Source organism: Mercenaria mercenaria, chromosome 10 (genome assembly GCF_021730395.1).
Source record: "Mercenaria mercenaria strain notata chromosome 10, MADL_Memer_1, whole genome shotgun sequence".
In the NCBI taxonomy this organism is placed as follows: domain Eukaryota; kingdom Metazoa; phylum Mollusca; class Bivalvia; order Venerida; family Veneridae; genus Mercenaria; species Mercenaria mercenaria.
This window is the reverse complement of record NC_069370.1, coordinates 60,619,159-60,638,437: the sequence shown is the minus strand read 5'-3', so window position 1 is coordinate 60,638,437 and position 19,279 is coordinate 60,619,159. Positions and strand designations below refer to the sequence as shown.

General features: G+C 36.4%; 2 protein-coding genes across 9 annotated transcripts in view; both read right to left on the bottom strand.

The window, feature by feature from the left end:
• LOC123561416 (uncharacterized) overlaps positions 1-4,639 on the bottom strand; it is a 45,990-nt gene extending 41,351 nt beyond the window's left edge. Inside the window, exons 1-2 of one of the 7 annotated variants that reach the window (XM_045353775.2) lie at positions 929-4,624; positions 437-583 (exon numbers count right to left, since the gene is read on the bottom strand). In XM_045353775.2, the coding sequence (XP_045209710.2) occupies positions 437-539 (103 nt within the window). In that variant the 5' untranslated portion in view covers positions 540-583; positions 929-4,624. Of the gene's footprint in view, positions 1-436 lie in introns of all 7 variants that reach the window. The other 6 variants (XM_045353774.2, XM_045353776.2, XM_045353773.2 and 3 more) reach the window with 6 other exon arrangements.
• The window catches only part of LOC123561419 (uncharacterized), a 51,473-nt gene continuing 33,223 nt past the window's right edge, over positions 1,030-19,279 (bottom strand). For both annotated transcript variants that reach the window (XM_045353783.2, XM_045353782.2), the window contains exon 9: positions 1,030-11,146. In XM_045353783.2, the coding sequence (XP_045209718.2) occupies positions 10,773-11,146 (374 nt within the window). In that variant the 3' untranslated portion in view covers positions 1,030-10,772. The remainder of the gene's footprint in view (positions 11,147-19,279) is intronic.

Below are 19,279 nucleotides of genomic sequence, written 5' to 3'. Positions count from 1 at the left end.
AAAACCACCAAACTTCTATAAGCCAGCTGGGTGGTTTACTGACTCAAAGCAAGATTTTGAACTTAGGTCAGCAACCTTAACCACTCAGCCATAGAGGCACTATATTTGTCTTATAGCTGAATAGCAAATCTCCAGACAATATGAAATTATGCTATAAAGAAACAATAGTCAGTGTTTGGGACTACAGTGCTAGGATTGCTGGTTTGATCCTTGGCCGAGACTAATACCCAAACAAAGTCCTCAATAAATATTGGTACTGTTTCCAGCAGCTGTATTAGAGTGCATGCCTGATAGGGTCCAAATTTTATAAAAGATTTTTTTATTTCACAGTCAGATGAGAAGGAATTAAAACCACAGAAATATTAAAACATGTCATTTATTGTCCCACATATTATTTCAACTTTGTATTTTTTTCATTAAAATAAAAATTACTTACCAGAGTCTTCAGCAAGCACTGACTGGTCTAACATCCAACAGAACAGTAGAATCTGCAGTAAAATGCTCATTGTGTTTCTTTGATTTCTTGTCTCTAGTTTCATAAATTTTATCTGATTTACCAACTAGAAGCAAAATTCCAGATGTACTGCAAAATCATCAATATATGTGGTAAACTGATTTTCACGGATTGTGTGGTCATATAAATCTGTCATATTAAATCCTCTACAAAGTAACAAAATTCTCATTGAATTTATCTTTTAAAATCCTCAAATTTGTATTCTCACGGAAAAAAAGACTGTTCTTTAAATGCAAAAGAAAGAAAAAACCCTCAAATTTTTGTGCCAAAATAATTGAATGATTTAACAGTATATCAAAACTAATTTGCTGATTTAGTTCCATATATCATCTTGTTTTCTTTTTCAGATATGTGACATTTTACACATATTTAAAAAAATTGTTTAAATAAGCAAAATTATTCTTTAGCACTAACAGAACAAAAATTGCTTATATAACCACATTTCTTTTTTTTTCTTAGACAGAAAATATTTCCTTTATAGAATTTTGCAAAGACACAACATAAAAGAGACTGTGTTTGTTTAACATTTTAATTTCAATTCTGAACACAAAGAAATACTCATAACCATTCTACAAAAAGCAGTAAGAAAATGAAACAAAAAAATTAGTAATGAGAATAAAATTGGGTAACAATTGATGTTTCAAATTTATACTTGATCTTTTACTGTAGGCTAGAAAACAATCATATGATTCAATCTTTTCTAAGAGCTACAGGAAATGAGCAATTAGAATCCTCATGTAATTTTATCACTGGTCATCCATTCTCTACATTTATGTTTAATTGCAATTCAGTATGCAGTGAAATCATTTCATTTTGTGAGCATACAAGTTCGTAGTTTCTGCAAAATCCACCATGATGTGCAAATAAAAGCCATGTTCTGTATTCTCATGAATTCCTGTAGAGAAAACGAAGTTCCCAATGTATTTTGATTAATGAATAATTCCCAGTTATCTTTTTTTTTCCTATTGCCAGTTTTTGCCCCCATAAGCTGATTTTAAGGGTATTTGTTAGGCTTTAATACCAGCTAGGCAAATATTTTGACAAGCCTGTTGTAGGGACAGGAAGTCACAGATTTCAAACTTCAACAATGATTTGGCGAAATCTTGATTTGAATAAACCAAGAAATCCAAAAAATTTAGTCCCTCACAAAGGTCAATGATTTCTTAGCATACATATGTAACAATCATTAGGAGTTTATCATAGTAAATTGTATTCAAACAATCAGTTTCTGTTTCTAAGTACTGAGAAAGGATGGTAATTTTCAGAAAGGGGAATTACCGGTACTCAAATACAACTGTGAAATATATGTAGTAATTTTACAGTGAACAAGAGCTCCGCCAAGCAGGGCAATATACGCCTGAAGAGTTACATCAGAGGATGGGAGCGAAATTTAAAGAACTTGACTGTTGAAGCCCAAAAGACAGGAACAACAAAGGGAAGAAATTCCAAAAAAAATTCTAAGTCCATAAAAAAATCCTTACCAGGTACAGATATGTCAAAATACACCTAAAAATTGGAGGTACCATCCATGTTGTACTACAGAAAAGTGGTCTCGCTTTTCCCTACGGACAATAATAAAAAAGTTTTAAAATAAGCTATTTATTGTAACATAAAAGGGAAGTAATTCAAAATATTAAAAAAAATAATATTGTAAGTGAACAAAAATGGGATCTGCCAAATAAAAACAAGAGCACTGCAATGCAGAGCAATACACAAAGCAAAGTCATATAATGACCTTTGACCCCTAAGTGTGATCTTGATCTTGAGCGAGTCACCCGAAACATGCGCTCTGCACGTCGTCTTGGTGTGGGGAACATTTGTGCCAAGTTTCTTTAAAATCCTTCAAGCCGTTCAAGAGTTAAAGAGCAGACAAGAAACAAACTGATATGACCTCATGACTTTTGACCCTTAAGTGTGACCTTGACCTTGAAGCGAGACACCTAAAACATGTGCTCTGCACGTTGTATCGATGTGGTGAACTTTTGTGTCAAGTTTCTTTAAAGTCCTTCAAGCGGTTCAAGAGTTACAGAGCGGACACGAAATTGCTAATGGACGGATGGACACCGGGGGTATAACATAATACGTCCCTTTGGGCGTATAAAAAATGTCAAAACTGGTAATTTCTGTGAAAAATATCAATATCTTTACAGACAGGCCAAAAAAAGAACAATTGGGTAAAAATCAATGATAAGGCATAAAACAGAAAACAATGCGGAGTCTTTTACATGCAAGATAAAAATATTATTTACTTTTGAATATTAGGGCCTATATTCATCAACATCTAGAGTCTGAAACTTAATACTTAGATTTAAGAATGAAAAATATTCTAGTTGTCAAAACTTTGTTTAAAGCATATCTATACCAATGAAATTTTGCTGAGCTGCTCTAGCTTAAGAAAGAATATTCATGCAAAATTTCTTTACTCTCTGTGCTTATTTAAGAAAGACAATGGAAAAAGAATATTTATCATCTTAAAATGTAAGTTTCAGACTTTAAACAATGAATGCAAACAATTATTTTATGCCACTCATGATAATATTTAAACCTAGTGTTTACTCAATGAAAGATGTTTCAATCTTACCCTAAGATAAACAAATATCTTCTATATATCTTTGAGGAATTAAGACTATTTGACTTGCATTAGCCAAATTCTAATGGGCTAAAATCTATTCAAATTTCTAACAATTTCCCAATCCTGCTTATTAATGCTTAGAAGAACTGCTAGATTAATGCTTGGAAGAACTCCTAGAAAACTGCTATGGCTAAGCCCAAATTGAAGTAAAAAATCTGTCATCAAAACCCAATTTTCAGCCAGAAATTCAATAACTGAATTCAGTTTTGATTAAAAAAAAATCTGTTGTTAAAACCAGTTTTTAGTTAAAATTTCTTCTCATGAAACCAATTTTCACACAAATTTCTGTCATTAATGAAGCATATTTGCCCGGCTAAGCAAAGCTGTATGAACCAACAGAGAAGATTATTTTCCAACATCTGTAGAGATGTTCATCTAACAGCATGTCTGCAGTTGACTATACAAAGTACAAGTAAATGCATTCTGCTGATTAAATTTGAATGACATTTATAACAAGAAGACCAAGTTGGCCCTAAATTGTTTACCAAATTTAGACAGACAGATTTGAGTTGAACCTAAGAGTTTCTAGAATAAAAACTTTTTTTTGTATTCATTATTCTTAGTCCTTAGTGTGCATCTTTGTGCAATGGAGAATTTGAACTACTTTAGGCCCCTTTGGGCCTTAAAAATGGAATAAACATTAAGGAATAAAAGAGTTATCTGCAAAACACATACATACATGCTGGTTGCCTGTCAAGGGTAACTGGATATGTCATTTTAAGACTCCAGTAAGTTGTGATTTTGACCTGTTACAAAGCCTTCTGTAATTTATCAAAAGCAGTTTTCAGTCTGACCCCTGACCAGAAAACCCCAAAACTATGGCCCACCAGTAATTATTTTATGTAGGTTGGAGGAAAATAAAAGTTTTTCAGCAAATCTGACCCTGACCTTCTGGCGCTGAAACTGATTGGGGAAATCTGACCACAGCAATCAGCTTATCATATCTGATAGTTGTAGGCCCAAGCATTCTCTGGATATTGATCTGCACTGCTTTTTGAGTCTTGAGATCAATGTGACTGTGACCTTTGACCCTAAAAAAACAATAATTGACATCTAATGACAAGAAAAAATTATCCTGTGAAGTATGGCAACCATAGACCATGACATTGTGTCGTATTAAAATGTATGGTGGACTAACAAGAGAAAAACAATTTGTATTCTCTTGCTTGAAGTATAGCATATGAAACTGGTCAGTCCTTCCCTGTTGTAAAAAATTTATAAGGTAATATCAACTCAAATATATTTGATGAAACTGTTTCATGCAATTTCTAGTGACTTCTGCTCAATTTGATTAATAAAAAAAACATAAATGATGTGTCAACATTGTATGACACATGCTCCCTTTGAAAATGCTTGCCAGAATAAGACTGTAAGTGGAAAGAAGAAATGGACTAACTAAAAACATTTGACATGAAACTCCCAACAAGATACACATGTCCACTTGATGTTGATCAGGCAGGAAGTACCGTATGTCATTTTTTTTTTATTTGATCTAGTTTCCAGTTTTGAACTTGTCGAGAAATGTTCTGAGTAAGTTCATTAAGATTAGGAAAAAATTATAACCTCTACTGCTATGAGTAAAATTGTTGACAATGAACAATGGGAAACAAAAGATACTTTCTACCTAGGTGAGCAGAAAAAAACTTGGACAAGAAAGTTCTGATAATATGGGCATGTTTACTACATGCTGATTATGTGTAGTTGGTTTCATTTGAACTGGACAGAATCTGCAGGAGTTGAGTATACAGAATAGAGCCCTAATAGTTAAGTTAACAAGAGCTCCACCAAGTGAGGCAGTATACGCCCGAAGGGTAACATCATAGGATGGGAGCAAAATTTAAAGAACTCGACTGTTGTAGCCCAAAAGACTGGATCAACAAAAGGAAAACTTAAAAAAAAAAAAAATCTAAGTCAACAAAAAAAATATCCGAAGTCCACAAAAAAATCCTTATCAGGTACAGGTATGTAACAATACACCTAATAATTGGAGGTACCATGCATATTGTACCACAGAAAAGTGGTCTCGGCTTTTCCCTATGGCCAACAATAAAAAAGTTTCAAAATAAGCTATTTATAGTAACATAAAAGGGAAGTAATTAAAAAAAAATTGTTGTAAGCGAACAAAAAAGAGATCTGCCAAATAAAAACTAGAAAATGCTTTTGTAAAAAAGCGCATGTCTCCCCCAATGAAAATTCCTATAGGCAAGAAGTCAATAGAGGTCAAGAGCGAAAGTCAAAGAGGCACTGATGGTTGGCTGCAATAGGGATTATCTACTTGGCATGTCCAGTCATCCCACTAAATTTCAACACTCTTGGCCTAGTGGTTCTCAAGTCACCGTTCAGGCTCCTGTGACCTTGACCTTTGATCAAGTGACCTCAAAATAAAAAGGGGTCATCTACTCTGCATGTCCAATCATCCTATTAAGTTTCAACATTGTAGGTCAAGTGGTTCTCAAGTTATTTCCAAAAAATGATTTTACATGAACAGGCCACTGTGACCTTGACCTTTAATAGACTGACCCCAAAATCAATAGGGGTCATCTACTCTGCATGTTCAATCATCCTATGAAGTTTCAACATTCTGGGTCAAGTGGTTCTCAAGTTATTGATCGAACTGGTTATCAATGTTCAGGCCCCTGTGACCTTGACCTTTAACGGAGTGACCCCAAAAACAATAGGGGTCATTTACTCTGCATGAACAATCATCCTATGAAGTTTCAACATTCTGGGTCGAGAGGTTTTCAAGTTATTGATTGGAAATGGTTTTCCACGTTCAGGCCCCTATGGCCTTGACCTTTAACAGAGTGACCCTAAAATCGTTAGGGGTCATCTACTCTGCATGATCAATCATCCTATGAAGTTTCATCATTCTGGGTCAAGTGGTTCTCAAGTTACTGACCGGAAATGGTTTTCCATGTTCAGGCCCCTATGGCCTTGACCTTTCACAGAGTGACCCCAAAATCGTTAGGGGTCATCTACTCTGCATGACCAATCATCCTATTAAGTTTCAACAATCTGGGTCAAGTGGTTCTCAAGTTACTGACCGGAAATGGTTTTCAATGGTCAGGCCCCTGTGACCTTGACCTTTAATGGAGTGACCCCAAAATCGATAGGGGTCATCTACTTTGCATGTACAATCATCCTATCAAGTTTCAACATTCTGGGTCAAGTGGTTCTCTAGTTATTGATCGGAAATGGTTTTCCATGTTCAGGCCCCTGTGACCTTGACCTTTGATGGAGTGACTCCAAAATCAATAGGGGTCATCTACTCTTTATGACCAATCATCCTATGAAGTTTCAACATTCTGGGTCAAGTGGTTCTCTAGCTATTGATCGGAAATGGTTTTCAATGTTCAGGCCCCTGTGACCTTGACCTTTGACGGAGTGACCCCAAAATCAATAGGGGTCATCTACTCTTCATGACAAATCATCCTATGAAGTCTCAACATTCTGGGTCAAGTGGTTCTCTAGTTATTGATCGGAAATGGTTTTCAATGTTCAGGCCCCAGTGACCTTGACCTTTGACGGAGTGACCCCAAAAACAATAGGGGTCGTCTACTCCAGCAGCCCTACAACCCTATGAAGTTTGAAGGTTCTAGGTCAAATGGTTCTCCAGTTATTGCTTGGAAATGAAGTGTGACGTACGGACGGACGGAAGGACGGACAGGGCAAAAACAGTATGTCTCCTGGGGGAGACATAACAAGAGCTGTCCGTAAGACAGCCAAGCTCGACTATTCAAAATATTGTCCAAGAAGCAGGAAAATATTACCCAAAAAGGTTAAATATCAAAAGAATTTTAAGTTCAAAAGGGGGAAAAATTTGACCAAAATGCATATCAGTTATGGGACCTGCTGCTATCAACTAGTTTTATAACCCAGAAGGCACATGTGAAGTTTCAATTCAATATCTGCATTAGTTTTGGAGATAGAAACTTGCATGTAAAACTTGAACCAGAATTTTCAAAGTCTAAAAGGGGGCATAATTTGCCCAAAATACATGCCAGAGTTATGGGACTTGATCCAGTGAGGTAAATAATTGATCTAGAAAAAGAAAAAAATAAGTTTCAAATCTATATGCCTTTTAGTAATAGCTGTATGTACTTGCACGCAAAACTTTAACCAGAATTTTCTAAGTCCAAAAGGGGGCATAATTTGGCCAAAATGAAGGTCAGAGTTATTGGACTTGGTGCTATCAACTAGTTTTATAACCCCGAAGACACATGTGAAGTTTCAAATCAATATCTGCATTAGTTTTGGAGCTAGAGTTAGCATGCAAAACTTTAAACAAAATTTTCTAAGTCTAAAAGGGGGCATAATTTGCTCAAAAAACATGTCAGAGTTATGGGACTTGACCCAATGAGGTTGGTAATTGATCTAGAAAAAGAAAATATAAGTTTCAAATCTATATGCCTTTTAGAAATAGCTGTATGTACTTGCATGCAAAACTTTAACCAGAATTTTCTAAGTCCAAAAGGGGGCATAATTTGGCCAAAATGAAGGTCAGAGTTATGGGACTTGCTGCTATCAACTAGATTTATAACCCCGAAGACACATGTGAAGTTTCAAATCAATATCTGCATTAGTTTTGGAGAAAGTAACTTGCATGAAAAACTTTAACCAAAATTTTCTAAGTCTAAAAGGGGGCATAATTTGCTCAAAATACATGTCAGAGTTATGGGTCTTGACCCAGTGAGGTTGGTAATTGATCTAGAAAAAGAAAAAATAAGTTTCAAATCTATATTCCTTTTAGAAATAGCTGTATGTACTTGCATGCAAAACTTTAACCAGAATTTTCTAAGTCCAAAAAGGGGCATAATTTGGCCAAAATGAACGTCAGAGTTATGGGACTTGCTGCTATCAACTAGTTTTATAACCCCGAAAACACATGTGAAGTTTCAAATCAATATCTGCATTGGTTTTGGAGATAGTAACTTGCATGTAAAACTTTAACCAAAATTTTCTAAGTCCAAAAGGGGGCATAATTTGCTCAAAATACATGTCAGAGTTATGGGACTTGACCCAGAGAGGTTGGTAATTGACCTAGAAAAAGAAAAAATAAGTTTCAAAGCTATATGCCTTTAATTGATGGCTGTATGTACTTGCATGCAAAAACTTAACCAAGGTGTGACGCAGACGCCAACGCCAGGGTGAGTAAAATAGCTAGACTATTCTTCGAATAGTCGAGCTAACAAGAGCACTGCAATGCAGAGCAATATACACATAACAATGTCATATATGATCTTTGACCCTTAAGTGTGACCTTGACCTTGAAGCAAGTCATCCGGAACATGCACTCTGCACGTCATCTCAGTGTGGTGAACATTTCTGCCAAGTTTCTTTGAAATCCTTCAAGCAGTTCAAGAGTTACAGAGCGGACACGAAACAAACTGATATGACTTTTGACCCCCAAGTGTGACCTTGACCTTGAAGTGAGTCATCAGGAACATGTGCTCTGCACGTTGTCTTGGTGTGGTGAACATTTGTGTGAAGTTTCTTTGAAATCCTTCAAGGGGTTCAAGAGTTACAGAGCGGATACGAAACACACTGATATGACCTTTGACTCCCAAATGTCACCTTGACCTTGAAGCGAGACATCCAAAACATGCGCTCTGCATGTCGTCTCAGTATGGTGAACATTTGTGTCAAGTTTCCTTGAAATCCTTCAAGGTGTTCAAAGAGTTACAGAGCGGACACGAAATTGCTAACGGACAGACGGACGCACGGACAGATACCAGTGTCATAACATAATACGTCCCTTTGGATGTATAGTTCAAGAATTACAGAGCGGACATGAAATTGCTAACGGACGTTCCTACATATGGATACTTATGTGGCTACTCTTTTGTTCTCTCTATTGTTCTTTTAGCCACGCAAGAGAAAAATAGCCACATAAAAGCCTTACGGAATGAATGACATCAAAGGAAAAGTACAGTTACCTATTGTTCCTATAGCCACCTAAGTATGCAAATGTGAGCTCGGACACCAGCGTCATAACATAATACCTCCCTTTGGGCGTATAAAAAGGGGCATAACTCCAATGTCAATCAGACAGGAGAGTCCCGAAAATGTGTGAATGCCCATTTCACATTTTTGATGTATACAGAGTTTAATTTCATTTCACAGAAACTATATAAGTTCAGTACACATGATACAGATAAAGGCATATCATTGTTAATTTCAACAAAGCTGGCAAACTGTCACATAACACGCCTGTTAAAGCAAATTACTTTTGATTTGGGCAGACAAGCTGTCAATCTTCTCAATTTCAACAAATTCAAGAGCCATAACTTACAATGACAAAGACTATCTGAGTGGTTATCAAACTTGGCTAAGACAATATGCCAATAAATATTCTGACTTAGTTTGGTGAACACTGAAAAAGGAATACCTAAGTAATTATGTGGCCACTGCCATTTTTGTAACTCTAAATACCTGTAGGGTGGTAACTTGAGGGGCTGTATCTTGCTGGTTATCATATTTGTCTGAAACATTATAGATATAAACTTTGTGACCAAGTTTGGTGAAAACTGGATAAGAACTGCTCAAGTCAGAAAACAGACATTTGTGGGCATTGCCTACCCACCTGTTGGTGTTCTCAAAATATGTCCGATATCACTGGAAACTGTAAGAGTTGAATGCACAATACTGTGAGGGACAGACTGACAGATGGATCTATGATGGAGAGTTCAAACACCATACGCCTCTCGAGTCTTCAACATTGGCAGCATAATAATTGCAACTTAAATGTCAAGTTGCCTAATTTTGTTTTACCGAAATGTTACTGTAATAAAATTATACTGAAAAATGTATGACCAGTATTACACAAAAATAAGCGCAAGAGCTTTAAAAATATATAACATGACAAATATTGATTCAAAATTTCACTGTTCAATCCTCATTTTTAAAATATATCCTTCTGCATATAAGAGCATCAACTATGGGTTGTAGAATATTTGGGGCTGTAACATCAGACATCAGAAGATCCAAGAAGTTTCTGAATGGCAAAATATAACTATTCTGTGTGTTGAATCACACTGACTGGAGTAACCAACTCAACATTGCAGTTTAAATAATCAAACACATTTACGATGATGTAACTGCACTTCAAATAAAATTTTACCAGTTAGTATAATGTCCTACAGCATATTTGCCTGAACTCAGTCTTTTTACAGCCTAATTTACTACTTTTAACCATATAAGACTTCTGCACTACAGTGATACATCAAATGTTCTCACAGGATAAGATCTCTGTGTGAATTTCCACATTCTAATCATTTTTTACTTATACACCAAATGTTCTCATAGGATAAAGATCTCTATGTGAATTTCCACATTCTATTGATTTTTTACTTATACATCAATTGCTCTCATAGGATAAAGATCTCTGTGTGAATTTCCACATTCTATTGATTTTTTACTTATACATCAAATGCTCTCATAGGATAAAGATCTCTGTGTGAATTTCCACATTCTATTGATTTTTTACTTACACATCAAATGCTCTCATAGGATTAAGATCTCTGTGTGAATTTCTACATTCTATTGATTTTTTACAAATACACCAGATGTTCTCATAGGATAAAGATCTCTGTGTGAATTTCTACATTCTACTGGTTTTGTTTTACATCACGTATTCTGTACAATTTCTTCCACAGTTTCAACAACTTCTTCATTTGCGCCACTAATTGGTATAATAGACTCAACACTATTGTCAATTTCAATTTGTTGCACTTCCTCTATGACCTGTTCATGTGGATCGACGAGGACCTGCTGTCCGGTCATGTCTGGTCCTTGAACAACCACCTGAATCATTCGGCCAGAATTCAATGTAACATTTTGAACGGTCGTATTCATTGGCATGCCTTGTGTTGATACATACTGAATGTCATTTGCAATATCTTGTAAAGCTTGAACCGCTACACGTGTTTGTTCTATTGTATCTAACTCATCTGTTTCCTCTTTGGTAATCACTTGTGTACTTACGTCGGTGGATACTTCATCTATAAATTACAAAAATAATATTAAACGTTCAGATTAGTTTGCAAGCTATAAGTCTATCAAATCTTAAAATCTTAGCTGATATTTTTTATTTCCTCCCTCACCCCCACTCCCTATGGTGTATCAAAAAGTGAAACTATTTACAGACGAACCTTTAGCACCTGGGTTTTCAGTTCTGGTATATTCATGCTACAGCCACTGCTAGTTACTTCAGTTGTGAGACTACAGTTGCAATTATTCAAAATGAATAAACCACTCCCATATATTGTGGCTAAGGAAATTTCTTCCAGATGTTAAGCTTTGTCCAAAAATGGACAAAAAAGGATGGTAGATTCATACTGTCATAAAATACACCCTTTAAAGCAAATTGCTTTAGACTTTCAAAATACTGTATTCACTGAGCAGATTAATTGTTAATTTCCTGAATTTTGACTAATTCAAGGGACACAAATCTAGAGCAACTAAGACTATCTGACTGGTTATCAAACTTGGCTTAGATAATATTCCAATAAATATTCTGAACACAAGTTTGTGGAACATTGGATAAGAAGTGTTTTTAAAGTAAACAAGAGCTGTCGGAGGACAGCAATGCTCAACTATTCAACAGCCTTGTCAATTGAATGAATACAAAAGTCGAAAAAGGGGCATAATTTTGTAAAAATGGGAAAACAGGGTTATGAAACCTGCGCAGTGCTTATCAGCTCATGACAGTGGACAAGTGTGTGAAGTTTCAATCCATTCCCATTAGTGGATACTGAGATACCGTATAGCGGGTTATTTCTGCAGTCAAAATATTCTGCGTTTTGGTCCCAAAAACTGTGTAAGAAATTTCTGCATGTTTAATTTCTGTGTTTTCACATAAAAGGAAGAGAAATTTCTGCGTTTTCAATACCAAGGAGGTAATTCCTCGCATGATCATGGCGTTTTAAATTTCTGCTAGATGAACATTCTGCTGGAACTTTTTTGCGATTCTACCAAGAGACCACAGAAACATTCCCCCTCCCCCGTAGAAATAACCCGCTATACGGTACCAGCTTACATACAAAAACTTAACCAAAAACTTCTAAGTGAAACTAGAGCTATCACTAAAGGTGATGAATGTACCCCCCGCATGCACTGACACAGTACATTGCAATTTGACGCACACAAGATTGCATAATTATGTGGACTGTATGTATACAGACTGTATGTATACAGTATAGTAACAAAAAACAAAGTCCCATAACTATGCAGAATATTTATCTGAAAGAACGTAACATGCACCATGCACAACTAGGGTTGGTACTGATCACTTGTGTTAAGTATCATTCAATTGTGTGCAAGGGTTTGGAAGATTAGGTGCGCACAAGATTGCATATGCAGACTGTATGTACATAGTATGTTAACAAGAAACAAAGTCCCATAACTCTGCAATTTTTGAAGAACCTAACATGCCCCATACACAACTACTGTTGTTACTGATCACTTGTGTGAAGTTTCATTAAATTGTGTCAAGGGGATGAGGCAAGATGGTGCGCACAAGATTGTGTCTATGTATATAGTATAGTAACAAAAAACAAAGTCCTGTAACTCTGCAATTTTTTTTTTCTGAAAGAACCTAACATGCCCAGTGCACAACTACTGTTGGTTCTGGTCACTTGTGTGAAGTTTCATTAAATTGTGTCAAGGGGATGAGGAGAGATGGTACGCACAAAATTGTGTCTATGTTTATAGTATAGTAACAAAAAACAAAGTCCTGTAACTCTGCAACTTTTTTTTCCCGAAAGAACCTAACATGCCCCATGCACAACTACTGTTGTTACTGATCACTGTGTGAAGTTTCATTAAATTGTGTCAAGAAGATGAAGAGAGATGGCTTTGTTGTCGGGGGGGTACAAAAAGGGGAATAATTTTGAAACTAGAATGTGTCTGTAGGTGTGCCCCCCATTGGTACATTTGTCACAAATAAGGGGCAATAATTCAAATGTTTGCAGTATTAATGGGGTTTAGCCTTAACAAACATTTTATGAAAAGGATTCATTATTCTAGGCCATATATTTTTGAGCTATGAGCATCACAAACAAAAAATCCACTATTTTGGCTATTTCAAGGGCCATAACTCTGTAATAAGTGCAAAGATTCTCAAGAAGAATGCCAAGTGTGAAAGGTCACATTATGATAAAGACTCAAACAAGGTTTCACGAATTTACATTAAATACTTTTTGAGCTAGGCACATAATTAGGACAAAATGTTCATTTTTTGACTATTTCAGGACCATAACTCTGAAAACAGGGGGCAGAGGCAGACAGAGACAGACCATAACTTTAAAAATAGGGAGTGGAGCCCGCCAAAAAATAAGAGGTGTGCAAGTTTATATCATGATTAAGACTTATGCAAGATCGGATGAGAAATGTTCAACTTAGAGTGCGGACATGAGTAAAAAGGCTGATTTTCTGGTAATTCAAGGGCCGTAACTCCAAAATGCCTGAACCGTTTTGGCTAATTATCAAACTTGGCTGAGGTCTCATGGTCAACCACATTTTGCTTAAGTTTGGTGAAGATCGGATGAGAAATGTTCGACTTAGAGTACGGACAAGAGTAAAAAGGCCGATTTTTGGTAATAGCAGAGGCAGACAGAGACAGACCATAACTTTAAAAATAGGGAGTGGAGCCGGCCAAAAAATAAGAGGTGTGCAAGTTTATATCACGATAAAGACTTATGCAAGATCGGATGAGAAGTGTTCAACTTAGAATGCGGACATGAGTAAAAAGGCTGATTTTCTGGTAATTCAAGGGCCATAACTCCAATATGCCTAAACCAATTTGGCTAGTTATCGAACTTGGCCGAGGTCTTATGGCCGAACACATTTTGTTTAAGTTTGGTGAAAATTGGATAAGAAATGTTCGTCTTAGAGTGCGGACAAGCTTTGTGACAGACAGACAGACTGGAGTAAATCAATATGTCTCCCACACAGTGGTGTGGTGGGAGACATAATTATTTGCTAAACTAGAGATGCTTTTGAGAAAAGCGCATGTCTCCCACAACTGCCTAATTATCTAAATAGTAAGTCAGTCTTTATATACTGTTTACTTAAACCACATGTGCATGCACTTTCTTGACACCAAAAGGACGCCGATACTGCTAGTAGTATAGGCACCAGTTTGGGGGCAAAACTGCGCAAGAAATCAGTGTTTTTGGTAATTCAAGGGCCATAATTCCGAAGTGTCTAGGCCGATTTGGCTAGTTATCGAATTTGGCCGAACACTTATTGGCAGACACATTTTGTTGAAGTTTGGTGAAGATTGGATGTGAAATGTCCGACTTAGAGTGTGGACAAGCTTTGTGACAGACAGACAGACAGACAGACAGACACACACACACACACAGAGACAGACTGGAGCAAATCAATATGTCTCCCACACAACTTAAAAATTCAGTTTTCACAAAAACATTTTTAATGCGTTTTTCTACACTGTGAAAATTATGTTCTGAATTCTGTCAAATCAGGTTCTTATTGAAACAAGAGAGCCATGATGGCCCTAGATAGATCGCTCACCTGAGTTTCAGAGATTAAATAGGCTAAACAGTGTGAAACTTGAAAGCAGAGCATTATATGCCTAAGGTTCTACAGGCAGTAGAAGTTGTTAACATAATTAGTGTGGCACAGTTCTATTACTATATGCTTCTTAGGTCTTTGAAATTAGGTAGGGAAAAAAAAACAACAAGAATGTGTCTGTAGAACACAGGGTGTGCCCCCCACTGGTACATTTGTCACAAATAAGGGGGAATAATACAAATGTTGCAGTCTTAATGGGATATAGCCTCAACAAACATTTTATGAAAAGGATTTTTGACCTATGAGTATCACAAACAAAAAATCCACTATTTTGGCTATTTCAAGGGCTGTAACTCTGTAATAATCGCTAAGATTCTCAAGAAGAATGCCAAGTGAGCAAGGTCACATCATAACATAGCCTCAAGCAAGGTTTCGTGAATTTACATCAAATACTTTTTGAGCTATGCACATAATTAGGTGAAAATGTTCATTTTTTGACAATTTCAGGGGCTATAACTCTGAAAACAGGGGACAGAGGCAGACAAAAATAAGGAGCATGCAAGTTTTAATCAATTTATATGTAAGACTTTTTGAGCTAGGTGTGTTACAAGGTGAAAATGTGCATTTTTGACTATTTCAGGGGCCGTAACTCTGAAAATGGGGGGGGGGGGGGCGGGGGTGAAGGAAGACTAAAAATTAAAGGTGTGCAAGTTCATATCATGATCAAGACTCATACAAGGTTTAATCAATATGTATGTAATACTTTTTGAGTTAGGTGCGTCACAAGGTAAAAATGTGCATTTTTGACTATTTCAGGGGCCATAACTCTGAAAATAGGGGGCGGAACCAGATGAAAAATAGGAGGTGCGCAAGTTCATAACATGATAAAGACTCATGCAAGGTTTATTAAATTTGTATTTAACTCTTTTTGAGCAAGGCGTGTCACAAGGTGAAAATGTGCATTTTTTTATTATTTCATAGGGGAGGGGACCCAGTTGAAAAATAGGAGGTGAGCAAGTTCATATCATGGTTAAGGCTCATGCAAGGTTTCATGAATCTATATCAAATACTTTTTGAGCTACGCGTGTCACAAGGTGAAAATGTACATTTTGACTATTTCAGGGGCCATAACTCTGGGAATTGGGGGCGGAGCCAGACGAAAAACAGGAGGTGCACAAGTTCATATCATGATGAAGACTCATGCAAGGTTTAATCAATTTATATTGAATACTTTTTGAGCAAGGCACATCACAAACTTTGGACAGACGAAAAAACTGATAAGAGCAAATCTATATGTTGTGTGGGGGGGGGGCGGGGGAGGTGTGTGTGCACAAAAATACACACGGACATCTGCTGGAAGAAGCTGATGGTGTTTTGGAAGATCTTTTTAAAATGGTTATTTGCATCCAAGGGTTCATGAGAAGAAGCAGCTGCTGTTAAAAGGTATTTCAATATTTCACTCTAGTGGCCCCTCAAAAGGTGGCTGGTAGCCCCATTTGAAGAAGTTTTGAAAAGGATCTTACAGGGAATTTACAAAGCAAGTAAAGTGAAGATCCATCAAGCCGTTCCTAATTACAGGTATTTCTATTTTACTGTTTTAAGCTCCAGCGGCCCCCATTTAAATAAATTTGGAGCAGATATTGTAATGATGCTTTAGACAAAGTTTGACAAAGATCTATACATGTAAACTGATTAATGAGAATACAGTCAAACATGTGTTAAAGACCACCTCTGAACGGAGACCACCTGGCTCTAAAGACCACATGTTTTGTTTCCCATTTTAACATTAACAGTGTATCTTAAGGACATGTCACGTTCTTTTTAAAGTGGCATTATGCGCATCTTACAGCATGTAGTGTGTTTTTGGTGAATGTTTTATAAAAGCAAGTTTTCGGTTGCTGTGCATTTAAATGTGTTTAAGTAACAATTATGCCGCATAAGTATTTGAAAGTGATGCTTTAGAAATGAAGAAATTGGACTTATAAAAAATAGTTCATTTCTTCAGTTGTGTACGCAATGATCTCCCTTACCTATAAGTAGAGATTTCTGAGGTTGAAGGGAAGCAACTCATGCAAGCAGTTTGACTTTTCTTAAAAAGACTGCCCCAGTCAAAATAAGAAAAGTCATATTTAAAAAGTTATTATTTCGTAATGGTAACAGGAAGAGTTTGGTATACTGGGTTAAAAACTATAATTTCCTCCACCCTTTTTACACACATATCTATTTGTGCTGTATTTTTACTTGAAAAATGCGTATAATTCCACTTTAAGAAAATCAAACTGGAAGTTAGAAATAACAGAAAAAATTTAATTAGGTCATGAGTCATTATATACCTGTCAAAATCTGTCATTAGTTTTCACGAGCTGTCAAAATAATTTGCTGTCAAAATAATTTTTATCTCTCTATTCTGCAAATGCATTGTTTTTGTAAGTATCTTGGTCGGATATTGTAGTGTGTAACTTACTTTACATTCCACATTAATAAATGTGCTTGAAATAGCTTTGTTGAGCTCACCGAAGTCACGTATGAATTTCTATTGTTTTAGTTTATTGTCTGTTATAAAGGTACCAAACCTCAATATTAAGATATAAAAATTGTTCCTTTCTGGTAGACAAAGGAATCTATTTGGTTGAATCATAACATAAGGGTTTTTGGAAAGAATTGAATATTCTTTTTTTTTTTGTTCTTCACCGGAAATTCAAAACGTGACATCACCTTAACCTGTGAATAAAGACCACCTCCAAATAAAGACCACATTTTCGCCCTCCCAAGGGTGGTCTTTGTAGACAGGTTTGACTGTTAGTAGTTTAAAGGTTTTTAAATTTTTAGCTCGATAGGCCACTGAAAAGGGCCAAGCTCCCCCATTTGAACAAACATGGGAGAAGACCTTAAAATGATGCTACAGATGAAGTTTGGTGAAGATCCATCAAGGCATTTCTATCTTTAGCTCTGGGCATAAAATTCAGACTTTTGACCAGAAAGTACAAATAACAGAATAGAACAAGAGGACCATGATGGTCCTGAATCGCTTACCTATCCCCACATGACCTAGTGTTGAACTGAGTACGACGTCGTTATTTCTATTATTTGACATAGTGACCTAGTTTTTGAGCATATGTGACCTAGATAGCATCAAGATAAAAAATTCTGACCAATTTTCATGAAGATCCATTGAAAAATATGACCTCTAGAGAGGTCACAAGGTTTTTCTATTATTTGACCTAATGACCTAGTTTTTGAAGGCACGTGACCCACTTCTGAATCAGACCTTGATATCATCAAGGTGAACATTCTCACCAATTTTCATGAAGATCTCATGAAAAATATGGCCTCTAGAGAGGTCACAAGGTTTTTCTATTTTTCGACCTACTGACCTAGTTTTTGACCGCACGTGACCCAGTTTCAAACTTGACCTAGATATCATCAAGAGGAACATTCTGATCAATTTTCATGAAGATCCATTGAGAAACATGGCCTCTAGAGACGTCACAAGGTTTTTCTATTTTTAGACCTACTGACCTAGTTTTTGACCGCACGTAACCCAGTTTCAAACCTGACCTAGATATCATCTAGGTGAACATTCTCACCATTTTTCATGAAGATCCATTGAGAAATATGGCCTCTAGAGAGGTCACAAGGTTTTTCTATTTTTAGACCTACTGACCTAGTTTTTGATCGCACGTGACCCAGTTTCGAACTTGACCTAGATATCATCAAGGTGAACATTCTGACCAATTTTCATGAAGATCCATTGAGAAATATGGCCTCTCAAGAGATCACAAGGTTTTTCTATTTTTAGACCTACTGACCTAGTTTTTGACCCCAAATGACCCAGTTTCGAACTTGACCTAGATATCATCAAGGTAAACATTCTGACCAATTTTCATGAAGATCCATTGAGAAATATGGCCTCTAGAGAGGTCACAAGGTTTTTCTATTTTTAGACCTACTGACCTAGTTTTTGACCCCACGTGATCCAGTTTCGAACTTGACCTAGATATTATCAAGGTGAACATTCTGACCAATTTTCATGAAGATCTCATGAAAAATATGGCCTCTAGAGAGGTCACAAGGTTTTTCTATTTTTAGACCTACTGACCTCGTTTTTGACCACACGTGACCCAGTTTCGTACTTGACCTAGATATCATCAAGATGAACATTCTGACCAACTTTCATAAAGATCCCATGAAAAATGTGACCTCTAGAGTGGTCACAAGCAAAAGTTTACGCACGCACGAACGCACGCACGCACGGACGGACGACGGACGCCACGCGATCACAAAAGCTCACCTTGTCACTTTGTGACAGGTGAGCTAAAAATCTTAAATAATGAAAAATTGGCAGCAATTTAAAAACATGGAATAAAACGATTTTTGGCTAACAAATTTCTATTAGTGAGACAGAATAGGTGACATGACCCTGTGAACGTAAATAGTAAATGCGGTTAAAAAAAACAATATGAGTGTCGTTGCAGTTTTCAATGAGTTTTAAATGTATTTTTTTGACACGAAACTTTATAATAAGATATTCTTCTCAAACCACAATGTAATTTCCTTGAAGGCCATACTCCTTTGAAGCTCTTTGCGGGGGTGGGGGT